Genomic DNA, 24,263 nt, shown 5'->3' with positions numbered 1-24,263 from the left:
ATAGATGCCCCCCCGGATTTCTGGGTCATAACCCGACTCGTTCGGTTAATCGTTCGTTTGTTACGCAAAAGGCGTTTATTTGCTTAATCGGTAAATACGTACTGAGGTGTACCTTGTTTTGGCTCAAATGTCACATTAGTCGTAGGGGCTTACTTGGGAAAACTGGCATTTTCAAACTTACTTTCAATTTCTTGTCTGCTTTCGTTATCGACATCTCAAATCTGATTCTTCGATTTCTTCGAACTTCAACTGTCTTGACCGTCGGTCACTACTGACAACCGTAGTTGTGTTCACTCAAACACATATCAGTCATCACTAAGCTTAAGCGTAGGATTTTTATTGCTTTAATGTTTAGTTGTGGGTATTGTAAGTTGATCATGTCGCGTATGCTAAAAGAATTATCGGCTTATATATACACATACATATATATAGTAGATGTGCGGTATAAGAATTCATTGCTCGGACATAACCAGCACCAGATCAAGATATTACTTTGATGAGTTTGAACCTCTCGGATCCGCGGTATCCGCTAACGGCAGCGATAACCGGAGCCCATACTTTGGACTGAGAAGTGGAATTCGGTCATTGCTCCAACATAACAAGCAACAGATTGAGATATTAGTTAGGACTTACCTGAACAGGTTGGCACGTATGTTGGCGTGGGTTTAGGTTCGGTGTTAACGATGACATTAACACGTTTGCTTAAAGCTTTCGTTATCTCTGGCATAATACACAATGAAGGCACAAACTCAAACAACAATCCATACAATAGCATTGTTGTTGTATGGATTATTGTTTGAGTTTGTGCCTTCATTGTGTGTTATGCCGGCGATAACGAAAGCTGTAAGCAAACGTGTTAATGTTAGCGTTAACACCGACCCTAAATCAACGTCATCATACGTGTCAATCGGTTCAGGTAAGTCCGGGATAATATCTCAATCCGTTGCTCGTTATGTTGGAGCAATGACCGAATTTCTATTTCTCTGTCCAAAGTATGGGCTCCGGTTATCGCCGCCGTTAGTCGATACCGCGGATCCGAGAGATTCAAACTCATCATACCAATATCTCGATCTGGTGCTGGTTATGTCGGAGCAATGAATTCTTATATCGCACGTCTACTATATATATGTCTGTGTATATATAAGCCGATAAATCTTTTAGCATACGCAAGATGATCAACTTACAATACCCACAACTAAACATTAAAGTAATAAGAAGTCTAAGCTTAAGCTTAGTGACGACTGATCTGCGTTGAGTGAATACAACTACCGTTGTCGGTGGTGGCCAAAGGTCAAGACAGCTGGAGTTTGAAGATATCGAAGAGCCGGATTTGAGATGTCGATACCGAAAGCATCCAAGAAAGGGTTCGTTTGTGTCACACCCTGACTAGCACAATGCGGAAGCGTAAAACGGGAATGTAACAGACACCTCTAGTATCAACACATTGTTTATAAAGAAACATTACAAACTAATTTACAATATATTACATTTCTTTGTTCTATCATTGTTTTACAGTCTAGGTGGTACAAATAAAACTAATTCGTTAACTAAACGTTCTTACTACTAACACCCTTGCTTCTATTCACATAGCATCGACCACACACTTCAAGCAAGTTACAGATCACCAAATTACTCCGATTTAGATACACCTGAAAAGCAGTTTAAAACGGATCAACTACTAGAGTTGGTGAGTTTCACGACTTTCAAGAAAACAGTAATGAGTATTCACAAGTTAACACTTGTAATCATGAAATAAGTATATATGTATGTATGTATGTAAATGATGTAATTATGCTAAGCTACAGTGAAGCCTTGACTGTATGTGCTGTGTGCATCCATTTCCCATGCCCAATCAACCACTGTGGCTCCCCTTCCGCCCACAACATGCCCTGGTAGCTATGTCTAACACTACATAGCCTGTTTGTATAAATATGGTCATGTGCAAACGGCGCTATGACACGGCAACCAGGCCGATTTTGTTTGGGTTTGTCAAACCAATAGTACTATTCACAAGCCACCGGCTCGAAGTTAATCACTGTGATCGTAGGGACTTTCGTGTGTTAGCACTTAGATAATTCACATCAGTACATGTTTCAGGTATTTATATGTAATCAAACAGGCTTTTCACCCCAAAAGTTCGTAAAACAGTTTAAAAGTGGGGTCATGAAACTCACGGTTTAGTAGATATTCGGTACTGTATCAGCTCGTGGTTTGTTCGATCCGCTATCAGTAGTTCCTATAATCAATATTATAATAATATTAATATTTTAATATTATTATAATCTCAATACTAAGCTGGGCTGTATAACTAATCTTGGTGAAGCTGGAACGCCCAGAAAGTGGCAATAGGCTTAGGTTGTGATGTTGTTCAATGTCTAATACTTAAAATCGAACTTGGCTCAGACTCCCGTTTTCCCAGCTGGGCCAAGTTGTTCGTTTACGCGTTCAGAAAACAGTTATGGGAAAATAAGCTTGGGTAAATGTATTGGTTAATAAAATGATTAAGTTATAAAGAAATATCACATACTGGGGTCCCAGATTAGCCACGAGGCCCGTTTCCGTTTATTCAGTTTGATTTGAGAAGAAACGCGCACAATCCACCCGGATTGTCCAGGTTTCTCATAGAAAAGTTCATTTTTACTTAATTAGTCCAAAAATATGATTTTTGATCACTCTTGGTGTTTTGATATTCCCGCAGGTTCGTTAGTCGCGAACTTGCCGGTTTTTATAAAAACTGAATTTGTTTAATATTCAGATTAGCATAATTAATTAACCGTTAATCATTAAATTATGAAAATTTAACCACTTATCAATTAAAATATGTAGATTTTTATAAAAATATTTCTGGAATTTATTTATTGATTTATTAATTTATAAAATATCATTTTATCAGCTATATTTCACCTGAAAATCGTCCGTTTACCCCAAACAATTTCCAAAAATTCCACAAAAACTCCTGAATGCTCAATTCATGTCCCAAATCAATCTGTATCAGTTCCAGAATGTAAAAAGCTCGTGCGATATTCTTTTCGGCCCAAATTCGGCTATAAAAATTCACGCGAACGCAAATAAACAAAACACCTTTAAACTTCTCTAAATTATCCCAAAATCCATATGTGATCAAAATACATCAAATATGAGTTCCCAGAAAATTTTCATAATTTTTGAACTATTTTAGCTATTTTTCCCAAATAAACGTCCCAATTCGGTAAAAAATTCGCCAAATATTCTCGGATGGTCGAAAAATTACCAAATTTGAACAAGGACTCATTGACATGGTTCCTGATGTCCCTGCAAAATTTCAAGTCCTGACAATATGCACATCACAACCTTAACCTAAATAGCCCGTAAGCGAGTATTTCGGCATTACCTTAGCGGGTTTGGCTCGTTTCCGACCTTTTAATCAAGTTTTCAGGTTCTTGTGCTTCTAAGTAAGCTAGGTACAAGTCCTATATCACAAACCAAGCAATATTTCATCAACATAACAAACCTTAAGTTAGGGTTTCGGCTAGTTCACAAAAACGAACTTTTGAACCGTAAAAACGTCGTTTCAACCCTTTAATTCGTGTTTATGGCCAAAAAAATTTATGTTTCTGGTTTGAAACTGGTGTTAACATCAAAGTATATTTTTGGATGATTTTTGAGAGTTTTACACCGTTAACTATGATTTTTACCAGCCAAGGCATGTTTTTATGCTATTAAACGAGTATAAACGAATCAAAATCGAGTTTTTATGAAATCATACCTAGGGTTTCTTTGAAGTTCTGTGCTGAAGAAGGAAATAATCTAGAGTTTCTGTTGTAAAATATCTCATATCTTATTTATATAAAAAAATATAAACATGGGGGGCTTTTTCCATATTGGCGGCCGGCCCAACATTTGGGCTCTTAATGGGCACATTGGCCCATTTAAATAAGTATTCCAGCCCAAAAACGAAAAGCCCATATCAAATTTAGTTCGGGTTCGGTTTTTTGCGCGAAAAACTTATCGGGTGCGTTAAACAGTGCGAAATCACTCGTTTTCCGGCTAGTTTTGTGTAAAATCATAAAAACATAGTAAACGGTTGTAAAAATCGAAAATATTTTCACGGATCGCTTAAAACATTTCAAACAAGTGTTTGGTAAGTCTTTTTCGGCTTAACGGATGATACAATGCTTGGTTTGTGACTATCTTTCGCGTTTAAATCTATAGTGGGTAGTTAAACGAGCATGTTTTCGTTTAACTTGTTTGCTATCGAACTAATGGCATATAACTAATGTTTTGGCTCATATTAAACGTATATCACTTATAGATACCCCCCGGGATATCTGGGTCATAACCAGACCCGTACGGTTAATCGTTCGTTTGTTATGCAAAACGTGCGTATTTGCTTAAACGGTAAATACGAGCTGAGGTGTAACTCGTTTTGGCTCAAATGTCACAGTTTGACACTGTTAGTTTTTCCCAAGGTAGTCGCTGTAACTTATCAAGTTGTCCATAACGGCATCAGCCAATAAATTGGAAGGTCGCCTCGCAATGTCAATTTTCCCAGATAAGTCCTGCTACTAAGCGTCCTTTGCCGAATTACGAATGGTAATATGTTATTCATAAATAAAATAATATTAATAAAAATAATTATAAATAACAATAAATAACAAAAAAAAAAGAAAAAAAACAATAAACATAATAAGACAAAATGGTGTGTTTTTCTAGAAAAGCCCCTAATACGCCGCGTATAGACCTATATGCGGCGTATCGCGCAGTGCGTCTGGGTCCCACCACCAACGTTAGGTTGGAGACCATTGAGTTGGAGATGAGGCAGATGTCGCGCCAGATAGACTGGTGGATGAGCCAGATGTCGCGCCAGATCGACTGGCTTGTTAGTAGTCGGGTAGCGGAGCTGTCTAGACAGCAGTACACCGTGCCACCGCCACCACCCCCCAGTTTTGACCACGAGGCGAGCACGTCTGGCGTGAGACATGGACGGGGCGACGACGTGTATTGCGCGGATGGTTTGGGGCCTAGGCGCAGGGGAGAGGACGACGCCGACGTTGGCGCGACGTTTGGGGGCCACGACGACGGCATGGGCATGAACATGGACGACTTCCTGCCGTAGATTTTTATGTTCTAGTTGTCGTATTTTCTTTTATTTGTACAGTTTATCAATATAACAATGATTTATGGTATATATATGTGTTAATTGTTTTCACCGAAATAATATTAAATATTAAATAAATAATTAATATATAATGATAATAATGATAAATAACAATAACAATAACAACAAAATAAAAAAACATAATAAGACAACATTGGTGGTGTTTTCCAGAAACACCGCCCAATACGTCGCGTATAGCCTTATACGTGGCGTATTGGACGGTGTGTTACCAATCAGGGCGGTGTCTCTAGAAAATCCGTTTTTTAATAGGTAAATAATTTAAATTTTACGCAAGAATTTAACACTTCTATAGTTATATTGGACAAACATCACGTTTGTAGTATTGGCATATGCTTGAAAACGGTTATATGTGTGTGGTGCATTATTGCATAAGCTAAGGTCGTGAATTAGACTTTTTAGCTCATTATTATAGACATAAATTAAAATTGACTTAAAAATGATTGATATTTAATGTTTTAATCGTAAAGCAACAAAGTTTTTCATTAATCAAATCTACGACTCATAGTACTCATAGAGTTGTCTATTTAGCATGGTCGACTTAGTATTTTTCAAGGTTTAAACCACTAAATTTTGAATGCTTAAAGTAAGAAGTTGTTTTTCTTTTTCTAGAACACATTCATTGAAGTTATAAAAATTATGTGATTGTGTCCACTCAATGGCATTTATATCTTATTTACATTACAGTTTTATTTGACAAAAACTTCAATGCAAGTAACATACAACTCTAAGGCTGTGTAGGCGACATTGGGGTTTTTTGGGTGATATTGTTGCTTGCGTGACGTCACGTGTCGAAAACCCTCTTATTTTATAGCGATCCACTACACATAGCCTTATAGATGAAACGGGTTGTGAGGCAGGTTAGTGAGCAAGTCCGAGTCACCATCCAACTTCCTCAGCTACAGGTCCAAGCTTATATGAAAGTTCATAAACGTCAACTAAGTCAAATGTTTTGTTCTATTCGAACATTAAACTAACTAATTCATATTATCATTCATCTCCTACATCCGTATCATATTTATTTGATGTCTTTATCGACCCCATAAAGCATAAGGCGATCTTTACAGCACAACTTCATAAATCATTAATCGATTTTTTTTTGAAGTGAGTTGTGATATAAATAAGCAAAATTGCCTGTCATAGACTTCAAAAATGTCAAAAAGATATCAAAGCCATATTAACTAATTCCAATCATATAGGTGAATAATGATTATTTCACATGTAATAATTAAGGTCACAAACCAAATCAAGACTATTCCATTAACACAAGAGACCAAAGTCTTTGTTCAGATTAATGCATAAACTAGAAGAGCCAAAATAATGCGAGTATTCCAGTTAGAGTCGGGTCAACGTTTTCGGATGCCCTAAGCAAACTAAAATATCGGAGTCCTTTTAAAAACTTTTTAGTATAAAGTCTTCCCCTTTACCCAAACTTGAGGTCAGCAATTTAAACTAATCAATCAGATTATCAAAATGCCTAGAAAATTAATTTCATGAAAAACAAAAATTCAATTATTAAAATGCCTAGATTATCATAATTCCTAGACTATCAATTGCAATGTAAAAAAAATTAAATTAATACATGGGACTACAGAACCATAAGTCCTGAAGACTAGAATATCAAAACATAATTGCCCAATGGCTCAATACTCCCTTTTAGCTTCTCAAATTGGGCTGTTAATCCCAAAGCAGAAAAAAATAATAAAAATGATAAAATCTAAACCAAATTAACCTAAACTAGTTTAGCCTTAAACCTGGTATCAGTTTTGAAAATTAAAATGATTCAAAGCGATCAGACCGAAACAAATGCGCATATGCTTTTAGTTCTTGGCAAGCAGTCAAAGTTAAAAGCATTTTAGAGAAATTATATAGCCAATACTTGTACAGAAAAAAAATCAAAGCAAGCAGTATCCCTACCCAAGAAAAAAAAATTGACCGATATTTATTCCATGATTTCCATCTGTTACGCCACTCCTTTTTGCTTTAGCCGTAGCCTTGCAAAAGATCCAATGTATACAACCGTGTGTTGGAGCCCTAAGCCCTAGCTTTGGGTCACATAACTAAAGGGTTGGCCATGAATTCTATTTGTTCAGGAGACCAAATACTCTACAATAATAGATTAAAACCCCTAACAACATACGTATCAAAATCGAACTAGCAAACTGTTCAAAAAGCAAACAAATAAAGACCCATGTGCTAAATGAAAAACTCCACACAAGAAATTTGATATGTTTTTGAGTTCAAATTAAGGCTAAATTAAACCACATATGCCCTTGCAGATGTTAATTGACAAGAAATGTGCATAATAATTAACCCATTTTACATATATTACATATCATGATAAACTCTAAATCTGAACACATTAGATAGAGTAAAAAAATTAAAAATATCAATTGGTATACCATGGGTCAAGCCATGTTAGGCCAACGGGTTTACAGGTTACCATTTGATGTTCGGTTTATTTGTACGTGTATTAGTATGTTAACTTAGTTGTTTTATTCGTTTAGTTTAGGAACTTTGGTACTTCATACGTGTTTATTGTGTTTCAGGTCATAGGTACTTAATGCGCTTAATTTGGACCTGTACGAGCACGGAATGAAGACCCGGGATGTCCAGCACGCAAACCGAGGCACATTTATGGATTGGCTGAGTGAAGCCACCCATCGCGCTAGAAGACAGGGCATCGCGCTACGCGATGCCCATTAAATTATGACCAGGCGTTGACTTTTGGTCCATCGCGTAGCGCGATGGACCAGGACAAGAGACCATCGCGCTACGCGATGGTCCCCAGAATCGTGAAAGTTAGGGTTTCTTTTATATCACATTTGGACGACCCTAGATGCCATCATTCACTTTCCAGGTGATTTTTAGAGCAGCAAAGAGGAGAACCATCACTTCCAATCATTTCAAGGCCATAGACATGATTCATAACATCATAACCGAAGCCCGAGAGATGCCGAGACGCGACTAGATCCTTCGAGTCATACCCGGGATGTATAGTTTGTAATCTTTCAGTTATTTTCTCATGTACTAGAACGATTGATTGTAACTATCTTGATGTTAATCTATGAGTATTGATGTCTAGTATTATTGTGCACAACGTCGGTTTAGGTTTATTTCGATCAGAACGATTAGTGTGCCAGTTGCTATGATAATTGCTTATAGGATTGTTTTGACCTGTTAATTGTGAGAAAGCATACGTTTGCCCTTAGTTGAGTCACACTGGCAGGGACCGTTTGATAACCAGTGCCGTGTGTTAGCGAGCGCGTATGCCTAAGGTTTAACTGGTTAGTCAGTCTGTAGTTGACACAGGATAGTTTATCTGTTATGTGCATGAGGTTGCTGTTAGTTTGTTTACTTGAATTCCCGGGTGTGATTTGCTTTATTAATTGATTGAATATTTAAGTAATTGTTCGTTTCTTATAAAACCAAACTGTTTGCTAGTGTGATCAGCACTGTTAATTGAACTACTTCATAATGTTAGGAATCATTTTCACTGCACACTGACCACATACTCCTCGTGGTTCGACACCCTACTTACCCTAACTAGCTTAAGGTGATCAGGACACTAGATTTAATTGTTTTTTACTAGATAGCGACAGTCTAGCATCACCATCCATCTCTAGTTTCAAAAAATTCTTATTTGTATTGTAGACATATACACATACAAATAATAACATGTAAAAGTTAGGGTTTGCAAGTTACCCATACAAAAGCCAGAAGGTGAACTTACCAGACTACAAAATCAACAGATGCCGACGCCGGAGGTCACCAATGTCGACCACGATTAAAGCTGCTGGAAGCCATGAACTGTTGTATTTCTCTGCTGGCGTGACTGGAAGTGAATAGAAAGATGTTTGGTTTTTAGGTCATAATTTGATAAGGGTAAAAATGTAATTGCATATATTACACATAATGATAAACTCTAAATCTGATACATGAGATAGAGTTAAAAATTGAAAAGATCAATTAGTATACTAAAACCATGTTAGACCACAAGTTTACAGGTACCATCCATCTCCAGCTTCAAAATATTCTCAATTGTATTGTAGACATATACATATATAGATTATAACATGTAAAAATCAGGGTTTGCAGATTACCCATACAAAAAGCCAGAAAGTAAACTTACCAGACTACAAAATCGACAGATGCCGACGCCTGAGGTCACCAATGTCGACAACGATTAAAGCTGCTGGAAGCCATGAACCGTCGTGTTTCTCTACCCGTCATAAATGGAAGTGAATAGAACGATGTTTGGCTTTTAGGTGATGTATTTTGATAAGGGTATAAAATCAATTGCATGATAAAAAAGGAAATATGTAATTAAGAATTTAACAATAGAGAAATACGTAATTAAAGAGGTTAATTAGAGGATATATGTAAAAACCTCAATAAATAAATAAATTGGAGATAGACAAACATACATATAGACTTTTTATAGTAACAAAATAAAAAAATCAATATAAATATTTTATCCAAACTTTTAAATCCCCACTTATATAAAGCTTTGATAGATTTTTAAATTAATATAATCCTACGAGATTTGGGTTATTCATTGAATACCTAAGTTTAGTTCTTATTTGTCAGTTTTTTTGGATTTTAAAAATGAAGGATTTAAGCTAGTTTTCTATGAGGTTGTCAGTTTGAATCCTGAGCTTACCCGGTTTTTCGCCCTACAATATGTTATGATAAAGATTTCTGCTCCTTGTAAGGACATAGCTGTGTCCGTTAATGGTATGGTTTATCTAGAGAATGCCAAATCAACCAAGCTTTGAAGCAAACGTGAGCCCCTGTTAAGACTCCATGCTATGGGGTGCCAAAGGAGGAGGAAGGGGGGTGCGGTGGGCGCTGTATACCGCCGCAGGGCGCCGTCGGCGGGGGCGTGGAGGGGAGAAGCGGCGTTGGGATGACCGGCGCCTTCTCTCTCTCTCCCTCTCATCTACACGCATACATATATTTTTACATATATAATGAGACGCCCAAGGAGGCTTTAAACTATAACGGGCGTTATAGAGAAAGGCTTCGAAACTCCCGGTGCCCATATAACACTAATATGACAATGTAAAGGGGCTTCGATGCCTCCTAACCGTAGCATACATAACAAAATGAATAAAAGAACTTATTATTGGTAGCAGGTCTCTCCCCTTAGTCAGAACCCAACCAAATATCCTCTCACACTCTCATACACCTTCACCTTGTTCACCAATCCACCAATACAAACATGATCTCCATAACCAAACCCATCCTCTCTTCAACCTTCCTACCTCCACCTCTTCACTCCACCACCATTCAAAAACCATCATCACTTTCCCTCCAAAACAAAAGAATCTCGTACACAATTCGCGCCAGTTACGAGGTCGGAGGAGGCTACACGCAGGAAGAACTGGACGCACGTAGGACCAGCAGACAACAGGAAACAACAAGGGATGAAACGAGTACTTGGAGTCCTGCTCAGTATGAAGCTTTGCTTAAAGGCGGTGAACAAGTCACTTCTGTCCTTGAAGAGATGGCTAATCTTGTAAGATATGTTTTAATTTGTTATTGTTTTGTGTGTTAGGTGGTATTTGAATTTTTTTTCTTTGTGGCATTATATCATACACCTCGTGGGCATGTGTCACACTTCCTTCATTACAACTAAATAATAGTTAATTTTAGATTTTTTGCAGTTATTAATTGATTTTGTTACAATTCAACTTAGATTTTGATGCAGAGCGGAAGCGATAATAAAGTAATAAAAGAGAGATAATTTAGCGATAGTTCTCAAAGTAGAAGAATTGGGTAGCGTTTGGTATGCAGAAATGATAGGGGGAGAATGATTCATTACGTGGGAATGAAAAATGTGATGTTTGGTTGCTCAATGGAATGGAATCATCCATTACAAATGGAATTCCATTCCATCAAAACCATTCCTTCTCACCCCTTTCTTTTTTTTCATTCCATTCCTCCTTCAACATACTTTCTCAGCAACTCCGCCACTTAACAACAACCAGCGCCACTACTATCACCACCACCACCACCTGACCGCCACTACCAACACCGTCGCCACCACCACCACCACCAGCGCTACCGCTGCCGCCGCCGCCATCACCACCACCTTACAACCAGCGATACCACTGCCATCGCTGTCGCAACCATCGTTGCAGTAACCACCGCAACCGTTGTCATCGCCTCTGCTTGGCCATCACCGCCACCACCATTTTCGTTGCCTGACCACCACCACCTGACCGCTACCACCGTTGTCGCCACCCTACCATCACTACCAATGCTACCACTGCTTAACCACCACCACCCCCCACCACCACCACCACAACCATCTCCCTGCCGCTTGACCGCCACCACCAGCACCACCGTCGCCGTCGCCACCACCATTTTCGTCACCGGAGCTACCACCACCGTCACCAATGTAGTTTTTTTTATTTTGGTAAAAATATATATATATTGAGATAGAAGTGTTTTTATTATTTCTATTTCATTCCTATAATTTTTTTGGATACCAAACAACATAAAATAATAATTCATTTCATTCCTATAGGTTAACCAAACAAGACAAAGGAATGTAATGATCCATTTCATTCCCTTGTCCATTCCATTCCTTCTCACATTCCATTCCTTCTTCATTCCATTATCTCCTACCAAACATACCCTTGTTGTTTAGAGAATCAACATGTGCCATCCCTTTTGCCTTTGACACATTTGGAATTTTTTGACCGTTGACTTTTTGAACACGGTTCAGTGGGTCGTGCATAGTAATTTATCGGCCCTAAGAACCAAAACTTTGTTTTTAGTATCCAAAAGGGGGTTGCGGCGCAGCTTAATTTTTTTTTGTTGCCCGTTTGCCTGCCACCTCATTTTAATCGTTTGGATGTTTTAGTATATTTTCTTACAGTAGAGCCCATTATTTAGGGGATTTCTAAATTTGGCAGGTTTGCCAAGTGTTCGAAATTATAAAACGTAAATGACAACATGAACTTAAAGCTTTAGATAAGGGACTAAATTATACAGGGCAAACTTTAGGGAAAAACTGTTGTCTTGTGGAATGGTTTGCCACAAGGTCCGGCTCGTTGAGACCTTTCCGTTGATTGTTAGCGGGCTCCGTAATTCCACTCGTAATCCAAGTTATGTCCTTTTTAAGTTCAGACCAATTTTCCTTATTTTCCTCTACAAGCGGGTCGGTACTAACTATATATTCCATGTATACCCCTATCAACAGTATAGAGAAACTAGGACAAGAGTAACTATCTGTATACTTGCAATTGTAATATTTGTTTCTGTATCCATATAGTTACAATTGGGATGCTATCATGTCAACTAACCTATGATTTAATCGGTTTTGATATATCTAATAGTTGGAAGATGACCAAATGGATGAAGAATCCGAAGAATTAGCAGTGCTATTAGCTGCACAAGGTGTGATTGGTAAACGAGTTGATCAGATGGAATCAGGCTTCATGATGGCCCTAGATTACATGATCCAACTAGCCGAAAAAGATGAAGACGAAAGGGTTATTTTTCAACTTATCTTTTTTATTTAAAAACATTTTAAATGTCATAAGTCATAACAATCTTTTATTAATTACAGCGGAAGTCTTTATTGGAAGTGATCAAGGAGACGGTATTATCCCATCTTACCAAAAAATGTCCTCCACATGTAAACTAAATAACTACATGTTTTACAGTCAACAATTTACCACTTATCACATTTTTAATAATAACTTGTTTTACACTCGTTTATAGGTTCAAGTTGTCGGGCTGCTATGCAGAACTCCCCAAAAAGAAAGCAGACATGAATTACTTAGGCGCGTGGCTGCAGGTGGCGGTGCATTTGAAAGTGAACATGGTGCAAAAGTTCATCTTCCAGGGGCGAATCTAAATGACATAGCTAATCAGGCTGATGACTTATTAGAGGTGATTCTAGTCGTTTTAAACCCACAGTAATTATTTATACACAATATTTATATCTAAATGAGCGTTTTTAATGCAGACTATGGAGAGTCGGCCTGTTGTTCCTGACAGAAAGCTGTTGGCAAGACTCGTTTTAATTAGAGAAGAAGCCCGGAGTATGATGGGTGGCGGATTATTAGATGAAAGAAATAATCGCGGTTTAAATACTCTACCCCGATCAGAGGTCTGTTTATGAAAAAAAATTGCTTATTTGGAAAAAATTGTTTCAGGCCTACATAGCCCTGCAAAAGAACTGAGGGAACACGAACGGGGCATGTTCATGTTCGTTTTTTTCCTTTAACTGAATAAACAAACACTAACATTTAAAGTACTTTTAAACGAATGAATTTTCTGGTTCATGTTCGTTCGTTAAGAAAATGAACATGTTCATATTCCTTTATGTTCGTTCTTTTATATTCTAAACGAACATAAATGAAAATACATAAACGAATGCACAGTAACGAACGCAAGTTTACAAAGAAAAGTGAATGTGTTCTCGTTCGTTTGCTCATTTTGTTAGCCTATTACTCAAAGCTTGGTTCGGCAAGTCAGTTAGTATTGGTATAAATTTGATTTAAATAAATATGTAAACTAACATAAATGAACATCCATAAATGGACAAACATAAACGCACGTTTATGCACGTAAATGAAGAACATGACGTGTGTTCATGTTCGTTCGTTTAACTATAGAGCAGATTTCTATGTTCGTGTTTGTTCATTTATTTAATAAACGAGCTTCCCACCGAACTATTCACTGAACATACGGTTCGTTCACAGGTCTAGGCCTACCCAACCTGTTTTGAAATTAATGATTTTGACCGTAACCCATTTGACCCGTGATAAAATTACCTATCTTTTATTTCACACGTTTCAGTATTACCCATTTTATCAATGCAGGTTAACTTTTTGACCAAACTTGTTGCTCAGAAACCCGGGAAACAGGTGCGTGACATGATCAAGAATGTGATGTTAGGCAAAGATGAAGGTGCTGATAGAACCGATGAAGAACAAAGTAAAAGACGGGGTAGCATTTCAAGTGGGATTGCAGGAAAAGTGAGCATTTAAACATTTTTTAGCAGAAATTAATGTTATTAAATTCAGTACATCGTATATGTTCTTGACACAACGTTTTTTTTAAATGATTTACAGGGTTCAAAACCAAATCCAGTGCGACCTGGCATGTTTTTAGAAACAGTCTCCAAGGTACTATTTCTTTTAGTTCATGATTTCAACTCATTTACTTATTATTCGATCAATTCTGGTTATATTTTTTTGGTTGTTTATTTTAAATAAAATGAGCTAAAATGGAAACGGGTCAAATGGTTTGACACCCATAGTATTTTAATCCCAAAATTCTCCTAATTCACTTTATTCAACACACTAGATAATTATTGAAATTATTCAATGGAAACAGGTCAAATGTTTTGAGACTGATGAGTATCATTAAGGGCATTTTAGTCATTTCATATGCGCTTAACTGGTATTCCAAGGACCATCCATGTACCACTTTCGAAACAGTGGGGGCATACATGTAATTTTTCAAACTTACCAAACTTACAATTTGCGCAAAACCATAGACTACAGTGACCATCCGAGTAATTCACTCTTAAAATAATTTAATTTTTGTAATCATATTCGACTCACTAGTTGTTTACATAGTCTTATCGAATGTGTTTCGAGTCAACCCAATTCATACCAAAAAATTGCCCATTTGATCTGTTTCCGTTACCCGTCGATCCCATTTTTTACTTCTACTTTTCGGGGTTTCATAAGAATTCATACGTGGTGTCGGACACACAGGTGCTAGGCGGCATTTATGATGGAAATATCTCTGGCATCACTGCACAACATCTTGAATGGGTAAGTTTGAAATGAAATCGCAATATTAGATATATGAAAAATTATTTAAAATGATTTGTTTATACTTAACGTGAATCATGGCAAAACACGATACACCCATTAAAGATCCGTTGCATGCCTCTTAACTAGTAGATTTACTTAATATTTTCAGGTTCATCAAAATACACTTCAAGTTCTTCAAGAGATAGCATTCTAAACTACTTTGCCTACATGCAAATATGCTCCACAAACATGTTCAGAGATGCACTAACGTGTGATCAACTAAGGTAAGGTCGTGTGTTCCTATGAAGATTGCCACATCACCGTGTCACAAAGCTCACTGGGCTAACCGATAAGGCAAATGGTCCGATCAAGAGGAGCAAACCGAGTTTATATGTGACTAATTGTCATATATAACATAAGACAATCTGCTCTATTTATAGGATGATGCTACAAATAGTTATATAAAGGTTTGATGTTTATTAACTTGATTGGAAGCTATATATTTTGACCACTTTAATCAATTTGTCTCTAGGATGATATTTGGTATATTTGATGATTTTTAATTACCCTGTAGATTTTTGAGTTCTTTTATATTTTGACCATGTTCTTATAAATTGTCTTAATACATTAACTAATCCAGAGATAACACTTGTTAATGTGACAGTAGGTAAAGGTACAGAGGTTTAAAACGGGTCAAATTAAAACATAACTTTTTATTTATTAAAGTTATATGATCCTGCATTTCTGTTAATAATATGCAATATGCGTGAATTATGGATTTTAATAATTCACAATTTTATTTTTAATTTTGTTATGTCAATTTTAGTTTTCAAGATGTGACGTTACAGTGTTACATAACAACTAAAACTGATTATGATTTATGAAAATGAATTTATCTTCTCATATATAAGTGTGGAGTTGCCGACTATCATCCTTTTCAGGTATACTATTTCGGACTTCGGAGTTGTGTTATTTAGGTCCATAAATTTTTAAGGCCCAATACATATTTCAAGCTAGAGGTGCACAAACAAACCTAAACCCGGAACCGGACCCGAAAAAAAAACCTGGAATCGGTTTTTTTAATACCTGGGTTTTTAATATCCTAACCCGTATCCGACCCTACCTGTAGGGTACGGATAGGGTATGCATTTCAGTACCAAAACCCGTACCCGGAACCGTGGCTGATTTATACTCGGTAATACCCGAAAACCGGAACCGGTTCCATACTCGGAACCGGGTTTTTCCAATACCCGAAACTGGGTTTTTTAAATACACGATCTATATCCGAAATTACCCGAAAAATACCTAAAAAATACCTAAAAATACCCCTAAATATTGTAACCCCTTAAAAAAATCCGAAAAAAACCCGAAAAAAGAAAAAAGCCCCAAAAAAACCCAAAAATAGGGGTTTTTCAGTACCTGAAAATAGTGTATTCAAATACCCGGTTCGATACCCAACCCGAACCCGATGCATAGGGTATGAATTTTAGAGAGAATACCCGGACCCGAACCCGACCCGGGTATTACCAATACCCGATTTTTCAGTATCCGGTCATACCTGAACCCGGGTATTTGAAAAACCCGATTTATGCACCTCTATTTCAAGCTATTAAAAAAAAAGATTAGTTTGGTTTCCTTATTTTTAAATTTTAACAAAGTTTGTTCTATTGACATTATATATATCATGTTTTTTATTTATATGCTACGTTTGTAGTCTTAAAGAAACACAAAAAATAATGTCAGTTAATTAACTTATTGTTTATTTTTAAATTATTGTAAACTATATTGTACAATGACTTTATATTAACAATGTAAATGTATGATAAGTGTATTGTTAATTTGTGTTTTGATTAATTTATTAAATATTTTATTTTAATTAATTATATGTGTAGTATACGGGTTCAAATACAATTAAATTATGGAAACCATTTAGTGGATATTTAGACTTATTTATTTCTAATATATTAGTAGTCAAAAAATTTTGTCACTTTTAGCATGGTTCCATCAATGAAGTGAATGAAAATACTTAGTGTTCAATACAAATCTAAAGTTTACTTGGTAATAAAAAGTTAATAGATGGTTATGAATATAGGAGTTACTTTGATACGAACAGGTAAACTTCATTAATTAAAAAAGGTTATTTTTTTTAACAATGTTTGAAACTATTCCTAATACTTGATTGAGTCTTTCTAAGGTTTGATGCCAACCATTTATACTGTTTTTAACGTTTCATGCTTGACTCACTCAAAAACAAAGAAAAAAAAGTTCGTTTTACACTTGTAATTTGTAAAGTCTTGAGCCATCTTTTGACGAATGTTATGACGATTTAAGCCACATTTTCTGTTTTCGTAAGATCAGGACCATAAGACTGAAAATGATCAAACGATTTATAATTTCTTTCATTTCAAAACTATAAAGTGGATTGTAAGTTAATAAATACTTAAACATAATAGTAATGGTGTAGTATGTTCATTTATGATTTAATTTACAGAATTAGGTTTCCGAATATTTAACTAGAAAGACTATGCGTGGTTGGCGTGAATTGCCCCGCCAAACCCCTACCAGAGGTGAATGTTGAAGGTGAGACACTATCCACCAATTTAACCAATCACCACCTTTTCTTATTTATTTTTAATTTTATTTAAGATAAGGCTCTTAAGCTCTCAACAAACTTACTTGTAACATCATAATAACACCCTTTGACAAAAAAAAAAGAATACTTAGTCAACTAATAATGCTTTATTTTTATTAAGCACTTAAATTGTTGGTCGACCATCTATTAGTTTAGGTTGTAGTTTATAAGTCATATTAAAGATAAGTTTATTGCTTCAAAGCTGTTACGTACCCAAGTCCATGCACGTGGGCTTATTTTAATTGTTTATTGAGTCTTGCATGTTTTGTTATTATTATGTTTAGTATTTCCAATTCTAAGTGGGTGAGAGAATAAAGGAAATTGTGGTCCATGACTGAGTTTCCGTGTGCATGTTTTCCAGTTTATTAGGAGTAGCTGCTTTGAGTCCATTGTACCCTTTAAAACGGAGTTATTTGCTTTTTATGAGAATAATCCAGAAAATTGTTTCAATTACTCTTTCTAAATTTCTTCTCAATTTCTCTCTATTTGCTTGAACCGATCCTACCACAACAGTGGTATCAGAGCGGTGGTGATCTCCATGGACACTCGAAAGAAAACTACCGAGCAAGAAACCCAAGATACCCTAGCCAAATTCAATGCTATGTTCGAAAAATTCATGGGTGATGTCCACACTCTTCAGGCGACGATCGACACCAAACAGGATAAGGCCACCCCTGGTCCGTCCGGATTTGGTGGTGGTGTCATTGTGCATCCCGGTGCCGAACATAAACCTTACCTCAAATTGCACTTTCCCCGTTTCAGTGGCGATGACCCGGCGGCTTGGCTCTATCAAGCTGAGCAGTTTTTTGACTTTCAGAAGGTCCCGGAAGCCGAGCAAGCCGACCTCGCCGCGCTCCACCTTGATGGCATCGCTCTCCAATGGCACAAGTGGTATACGAAGTCCCGTGGACCACTTACTTGGGCTGAGTTTACTACGGCCCTCCTTCACCGTTTTGGTCCCACGGATTTTGACGATCCGTCTGAAGCTCTCTCTCGTCTTAAACAGAGGACCACGGTCGCAGCCTATCAAGAGGCGTTCGAGAGGATCTCACATCGGGTAGATGGTTTGTCGGATGTGTTTCTTCTCGGTTGTTTTATCGACGACGGTTTAAAAGATGAAATTCGATTGGAGGTAAAGATAAAAAAGCCTCGCAACTTATCGGAAGCCATCAGTATCGCTCGTTTGGTTGAAGATAAAATAGCCTTGCAACGTAAGCTTTTCCCTTATCCACTAAAACCTCCTCCTCTGCTGGGCTTTTGGGCCCTGGACCCACAACTAAGTTATCCCTTCCAGCCCCCACCCCTATTCGCAGAATCTCTAATAATGAGGCCCGTGAACGTCGAGAAAAGGGGCTTTGCTACTATTGTGATGAGCGATATACACCGGGGCATAAATGCAATAAACCTCAATTTTTTATGATTGAAGATGTCACTGATGTCGACGAGGAACATTCCGCAACACTTGTAGACGATTCCCATGCAGAAATATCTTTCCATGCAATCGCTGGTGCCCTCACTCCACAAACTCAACGCCTGCTAGGTCAGATTCAAAACAAACGTGTGGTTGTGTTAGTCGACGGTGGGAGTACCCATAAATTTATCGATCAGGCTTTGGTGGATCGTTTTTGTCTCAAGGTGGAACAAGATACACCCTTCAAAGTTGTAGTGGCGAATCGCGAACAAGTATCGTGTGCAGGTCGTGTACGAGGCTTATCTATCAACGTCCAAGGGTATATTATCTCTACCGATTTTTTTTGTTTTACCTGTCGCAACATGTCCGGTGGTTCTAGGGGTTCAATGGCTTAAGACCCTCAGACCGGTAGAGATTAATTATGACAAACTCACTATTGGGTTCCATCTAGCTGGTTCAACACACAAGTTGCAGGGGCTTAAAGGATCCGAATTGGCTGCCTTAAAATCTCATGAAGCAATGGGTATCCTTGGGCCCGCAGTTCTCCTTCAAATCAGCCTAGTATCGGTTGAATCTAATCCTGCTTTGTATCCTTGCTCAGCGATTCAGCAGGTTATGAACCGTTTTGCCATGGTATTTCATGAACCAACCACACTACCCCGAAGCGTTTCCAGGACCATGGCATTCCGCTCATACCCGGTGCGCAACCCGTTAGTGCTCGTCCTTACCGACAACCGTATTTACAAAAGTCTGAGATTGAGCGACAAGTCCGTGAGCTGCTCCAACAAGGGTTGATTCGACCTAGTCACAGCCCCTTCTCATCGTCGGTATTACTTGTCAAAAAATCGGATGGCTCGTGGCGTTTTTGTATTGACTATCGGTCTCTCAATGATATTACTGTCAAAGATAAGTATCCAATTCCAATGATCGATGAACTGTTGGATGAGTTACATGCTTCCCGGATTTATTCAAAGCCTGATTTGCGTTCTGGGTATCACCAGATTCGTGTCCAGGATGAAGATATTCACAAGACCACTTTTCGCACTCATGAGGGCCATTACGAGTTCGTTGTCATGCCGTTCGGGCTTAGCAACGCCCCGGCTACCTTCCAATTCCTGATGAATGATTTATTTCGGCCGTTTTTACGTAAGGTTACATTGATTTTTTTTGATGATATCTTAGTATATTCAAAAAACCTCGAGGAACATGTGGAGCATTTAACTATTGTGCTTGTAATTTTAGAAACTAATAATCTTTATGCAAAGCAGTCCAAGTGTTGTTTTGGGGTATCACAGGTCCATTATTTGAGGCACCTTATTTCCGTTGAGGTGTCGCGGTCGAGCCGGACAAGGTTCAATCTGTTTTAGCGTGGCCCACTCCTACGAATGCTAAGGGTGTTCGGGGATTCTTAGGGTTGGCCGGATATTACCGCAAGTTCATAAAGGGGTTCGGAAGCATCGCGGTTCCTTTACACAAGTTGGTGGGTAAAGGTCCATTTGTCTGGGATGAAGCCACTAACAAGGCATTCAAGGCCTTAAAAGAGGCCTTAACCACTACTCCTACTTTAGGTCTTCCGGATTGGTCTAAACCTTTTACGGTTGAGTGTGACGCAAGCGGGGTGGGTATCAGGGCTGTTCTTACACAACATGGCAGGCCTCTTGCATTTTATAGTGCCCCGTTGAAGGGTTCGATGCTTACATGGTCCACTTATGAAAAAGAAATGTTGGCGGTGGTTAAAGGGGTTCGGAAGTGGCGTCATTACTTACTTGGGCGGCCCTTTGTGGTTGAGACCGATCACATGAGCCTAAAATATTTATTGGAACAACGCCTCTTGACACCGGCACAAGCTCGTTGGTTGCCTAAGTTGTTGGGTTTCGACTATACTATTGAATATAAAAAGGGTGTTTGCAACAAAGGGCGGATGCATTCTCACGTCTTCCTGAATACATGGCTATTTCACATCCGTGTTCCACTATTTCACATGACATTCAACGTGAGGTACAACTTGATCCTTATTATTTTAAATTGCCCTCTAACTTAAACACAAGGTTCCAACATAAAGTGATCTTTCGTGATGGTATTTGGTTTCATGATGGGGGGGGGGGGCTGTCCTTTTAAGTCCAACCTCTCCTTTATTGGGTACTGTATTGCATCTTTGCCATGCATCTCCTGAAGGTGGGCACTTTGGATATCATAAAACACTAAGTAAAGTCAAGCAAACTTTTTGGTGGGTTGGGTTAAAGGAAAGGGTCAAGCGTTTCATCCAGGAATGTCAAGTGTGTCAACGGTTTTAAACCGACAGTATGCTACTGGGTGGGTTATTGCAGCCTTTGCCAATTCCTGAAAAAATTTGGGAAAAGTATGGATTTTGTTGAAGGTTTACCAAACTCAAAGGGGTTCTCGGTTATTATGGTGGTGGTCGACAGACTTTCTAAATACGCTCATTTCGTTCCATTAAAGCATCCGTTCACGGCCGTTTCGGTGGCACAAGAGTTTGTCACTCATATCGTTAAGCTTCACGGTATTCCTACTACAGTGGTGAGTGATCGGGATAAGGTTTTCATAAGTTCATTTTGGCAGGCTCTTTTCAAGTTGCAAGGTACCACTTTGTGTATGAGCTCTAGCTACCATCCACAAACGGATGGTCAAACGGAGGTTGTTAATCGTACAATGGAGCAGTATTTACGATGTTTTGCAGGCGATCAACCGAAAAAGTGGATCGAGTGGCTTCTGTGGGCCGAGTATAGTTATAATACTTCCATTCATGCCTCCATAAAAATGATTCCCTTCCAGGTAGTGTATGGCCGTCCGCCTCCGAAACTCATACCCTATGTTCCGGGTACCACAAAATGTTCAGGTTGTAGACGACTATCTTCGTGATCGGGACGTACTTCTCCGTCAACTCCAGGCTAACTTGGTTATGGCTCAAAACCGCATGAAAATCCATGCTGATAAAAAATGTAGGGAGGTCGAATTTAAGGAGGGTGATTTTGTGTATGTTAAACTACAACCGTATCGACAAACTAGTGTTGCAACCCGGCTATCTCACAAGCTCAGCCCTCGGTTTTTCGGGCCGTATAAAGTTCTTAAACGGGTCGGGCAAGTCGCGTATCAAGTTCAACTACCTCCCGGATCCTTAATACATGACGTGTTCCATGTTAGCCTCTTACGTAAGTGTACTGGAGAAGTCCAAGACGCAACTACAGCAACCGGAGAAGACAACGATCTCTCTTCTTCCTTACCACAGCCAGAAAGTATTCTAGATGAAAGGGTGATTAAAAAGGGAAAGTATCGCCCACGTACCGAAATACTCGTCAAGTGGGTCGGTCGAGCTCGAGAAGACGCGACATGGGAGACCAAGTAGAGATTTGCGAAGGCGCATCCGGACTTTCACCTTGAGGACAAGGCGAGTTCAAGTGGGGTGGATTGTTACGTACCCAAGTCCATGCATGTGGGCTTATTTTAATTGTTTATTGAGTCTTCCATGTTTTGTTATTATGTTTAGTATTTCCAATTCTAAGTGGGTGAGAGAATAAAGGAAATTGTGGTCGATGACTGAGTTTTCATGTGCATGTTTTCCAGTTTATTAGGAGTGATTGCTTTGAGAGTCCATTGTACCCTTTAAAAGGGAGTTATTTGTTTTTTATGAGAATCAGCAAGAAAATTGTTTCAATTACTCTTTCTACATTTCTTCTCAATTTCTCTCTATTTGCTTGAACCGATCCTACCACAACAAAAGCATAACGCTTTTAGTTTTGTTTTATTATTGTACGTTTAAAAAGAATTAATATATTTTTTTATACGAAGTATTACTCGCTGATTTATAAATAAAAAAATACTTACAGTTTTCGGTATAAATTTAAAGTTCACTAGATAATAATCAATCAAAATATAGATGTTTAAACATCGAATACTTCTTAAATCAGGAGTCAATAGGCACGAACAATAATACGTAATAATATTAATAGTTAGAAATGCATTATTTTTTGGTTGGTAACCAAGCTCGCCATGAGTGACTATGGATCCTTTTTGTCTTAGTAAGATCGGGAGTTTGGGATGGTAATATGTTACTCATAGCTCGTAGCCTCTTTCACCTATTTTGTATTTCATATAATATGATTACGTGAATTTTAATTTAATTAACTAGTTATAGTGTAATATGATTCACAATGATTTAATTTACAAAGCTAAATAGGTTAACAATGATTCAGATTTAGGTATTAAACTTTTGAAATAGCATGTATTCATACAAATTACCATACGTAGAGGTGTAAAAAGAACTCGTACCCGGAACCAGACCTAATAAAAACCCGGAACCGGGTTTCTTTATACCCGAACCCGTAGCAGACCCTACCCGTAGGGGTACGAATAGGGTATGCATTTCAATACCAAAACCCATACCTGAATCGGAACTAATTTGTACCCGGTAATACCCGAAACCGGAACTGGGTTATTCCAATACCGAAACCGTGCTTTTCAAATACATGAAATTACTTGAAAAATACCTAAAAAATACCCTTAAAAAGTGCAATCCTTTAAAAAAAAAAAATCTAATCTATACTTGAAAAACCCTGAAAATAGGGTATTCAAATGAATACCCGGTTCTATACCCGACCCGACCCCGACGCATAGGGTATGGTTTTTAGAGACAATATACCCGGACCCGACACGAGTATTGTCAATACTTGATTTTCCAATACCTGGTCATACCCGAACCCGGTTCCGTACCCAGAACCGAGTATTTAAAAAACCTGACTTGTGCACCTCTACTCAAGATTCCATATAAATAGAGATCCTACTAATGACCGACATGCATGCTTTCAGTTCATAGAGTTGTAAAATATTAAGTTTATGATCGGCTTCTGATTGTAACATTTCAATACAACCTTAGAAAAAGAAACGGTAGTTGTCAACCAACAATGCCTTATTTTTCTTAAAACACTTAAATGCTCTGCCTCTTATAACCGGATTTTAATTCAATATGTAATTTTCTCCTAACATATGAGGTGATATTTTAAAGAAGACTTTACTACAACTTTCATAAAATTTATGTTATTGTTTGTATAAAGAATATATATATTCTACCATATTATATGTTATTATTACATACTTTAATGGCGTTACTATCATGCGACTTATGCTAGCCACCATACTTACATATAAATTGTATGTATAAACTTATGCTATATATTTACAGTGAAAAAATACTTTTCATTTGGCTCTTGTCGTGTTAATTAAGTTAAAGTGAATCAATCATAATCTTAACATAAAAGATAA

The 24,263-nt window shown here is 37.8% G+C and overlaps 1 protein-coding gene across 1 annotated transcript; it reads left to right on the top strand.

Annotated features, from left to right (window-relative positions):
- Window positions 1-10,379: 10,379 nt before the first annotated feature.
- On the top strand, window positions 10,380-15,521 carry LOC143529096 (protein PEP-RELATED DEVELOPMENT ARRESTED 1, chloroplastic-like). Its single transcript, XM_077024966.1, has 9 exons — window positions 10,380-10,676; window positions 12,505-12,660; window positions 12,738-12,806; window positions 12,893-13,063; window positions 13,140-13,283; window positions 13,999-14,154; window positions 14,251-14,304; window positions 14,902-14,961; window positions 15,113-15,521. The coding sequence occupies exons 1-9, from the start codon at window positions 10,380-10,382 to the stop codon at window positions 15,155-15,157; spliced, it is 1,152 nt and encodes a 383-aa protein (XP_076881081.1). The 3' UTR covers window positions 15,158-15,521.
- Window positions 15,522-24,263: the final 8,742 nt, after the last annotated feature.

This window comes from Bidens hawaiensis, unplaced genomic scaffold, assembly GCF_021521415.1.
Source record: "Bidens hawaiensis isolate Kalapana, Puna unplaced genomic scaffold, B.hawaiensis_p1.1 tig00008479_1, whole genome shotgun sequence".
Classification (NCBI taxonomy): Eukaryota; Viridiplantae; Streptophyta; class Magnoliopsida; order Asterales; family Asteraceae; genus Bidens; species Bidens hawaiensis.
The sequence above is the reverse complement of the archived record's forward strand: the minus strand, read 5'-3'. Positions and strand labels throughout refer to the sequence as shown.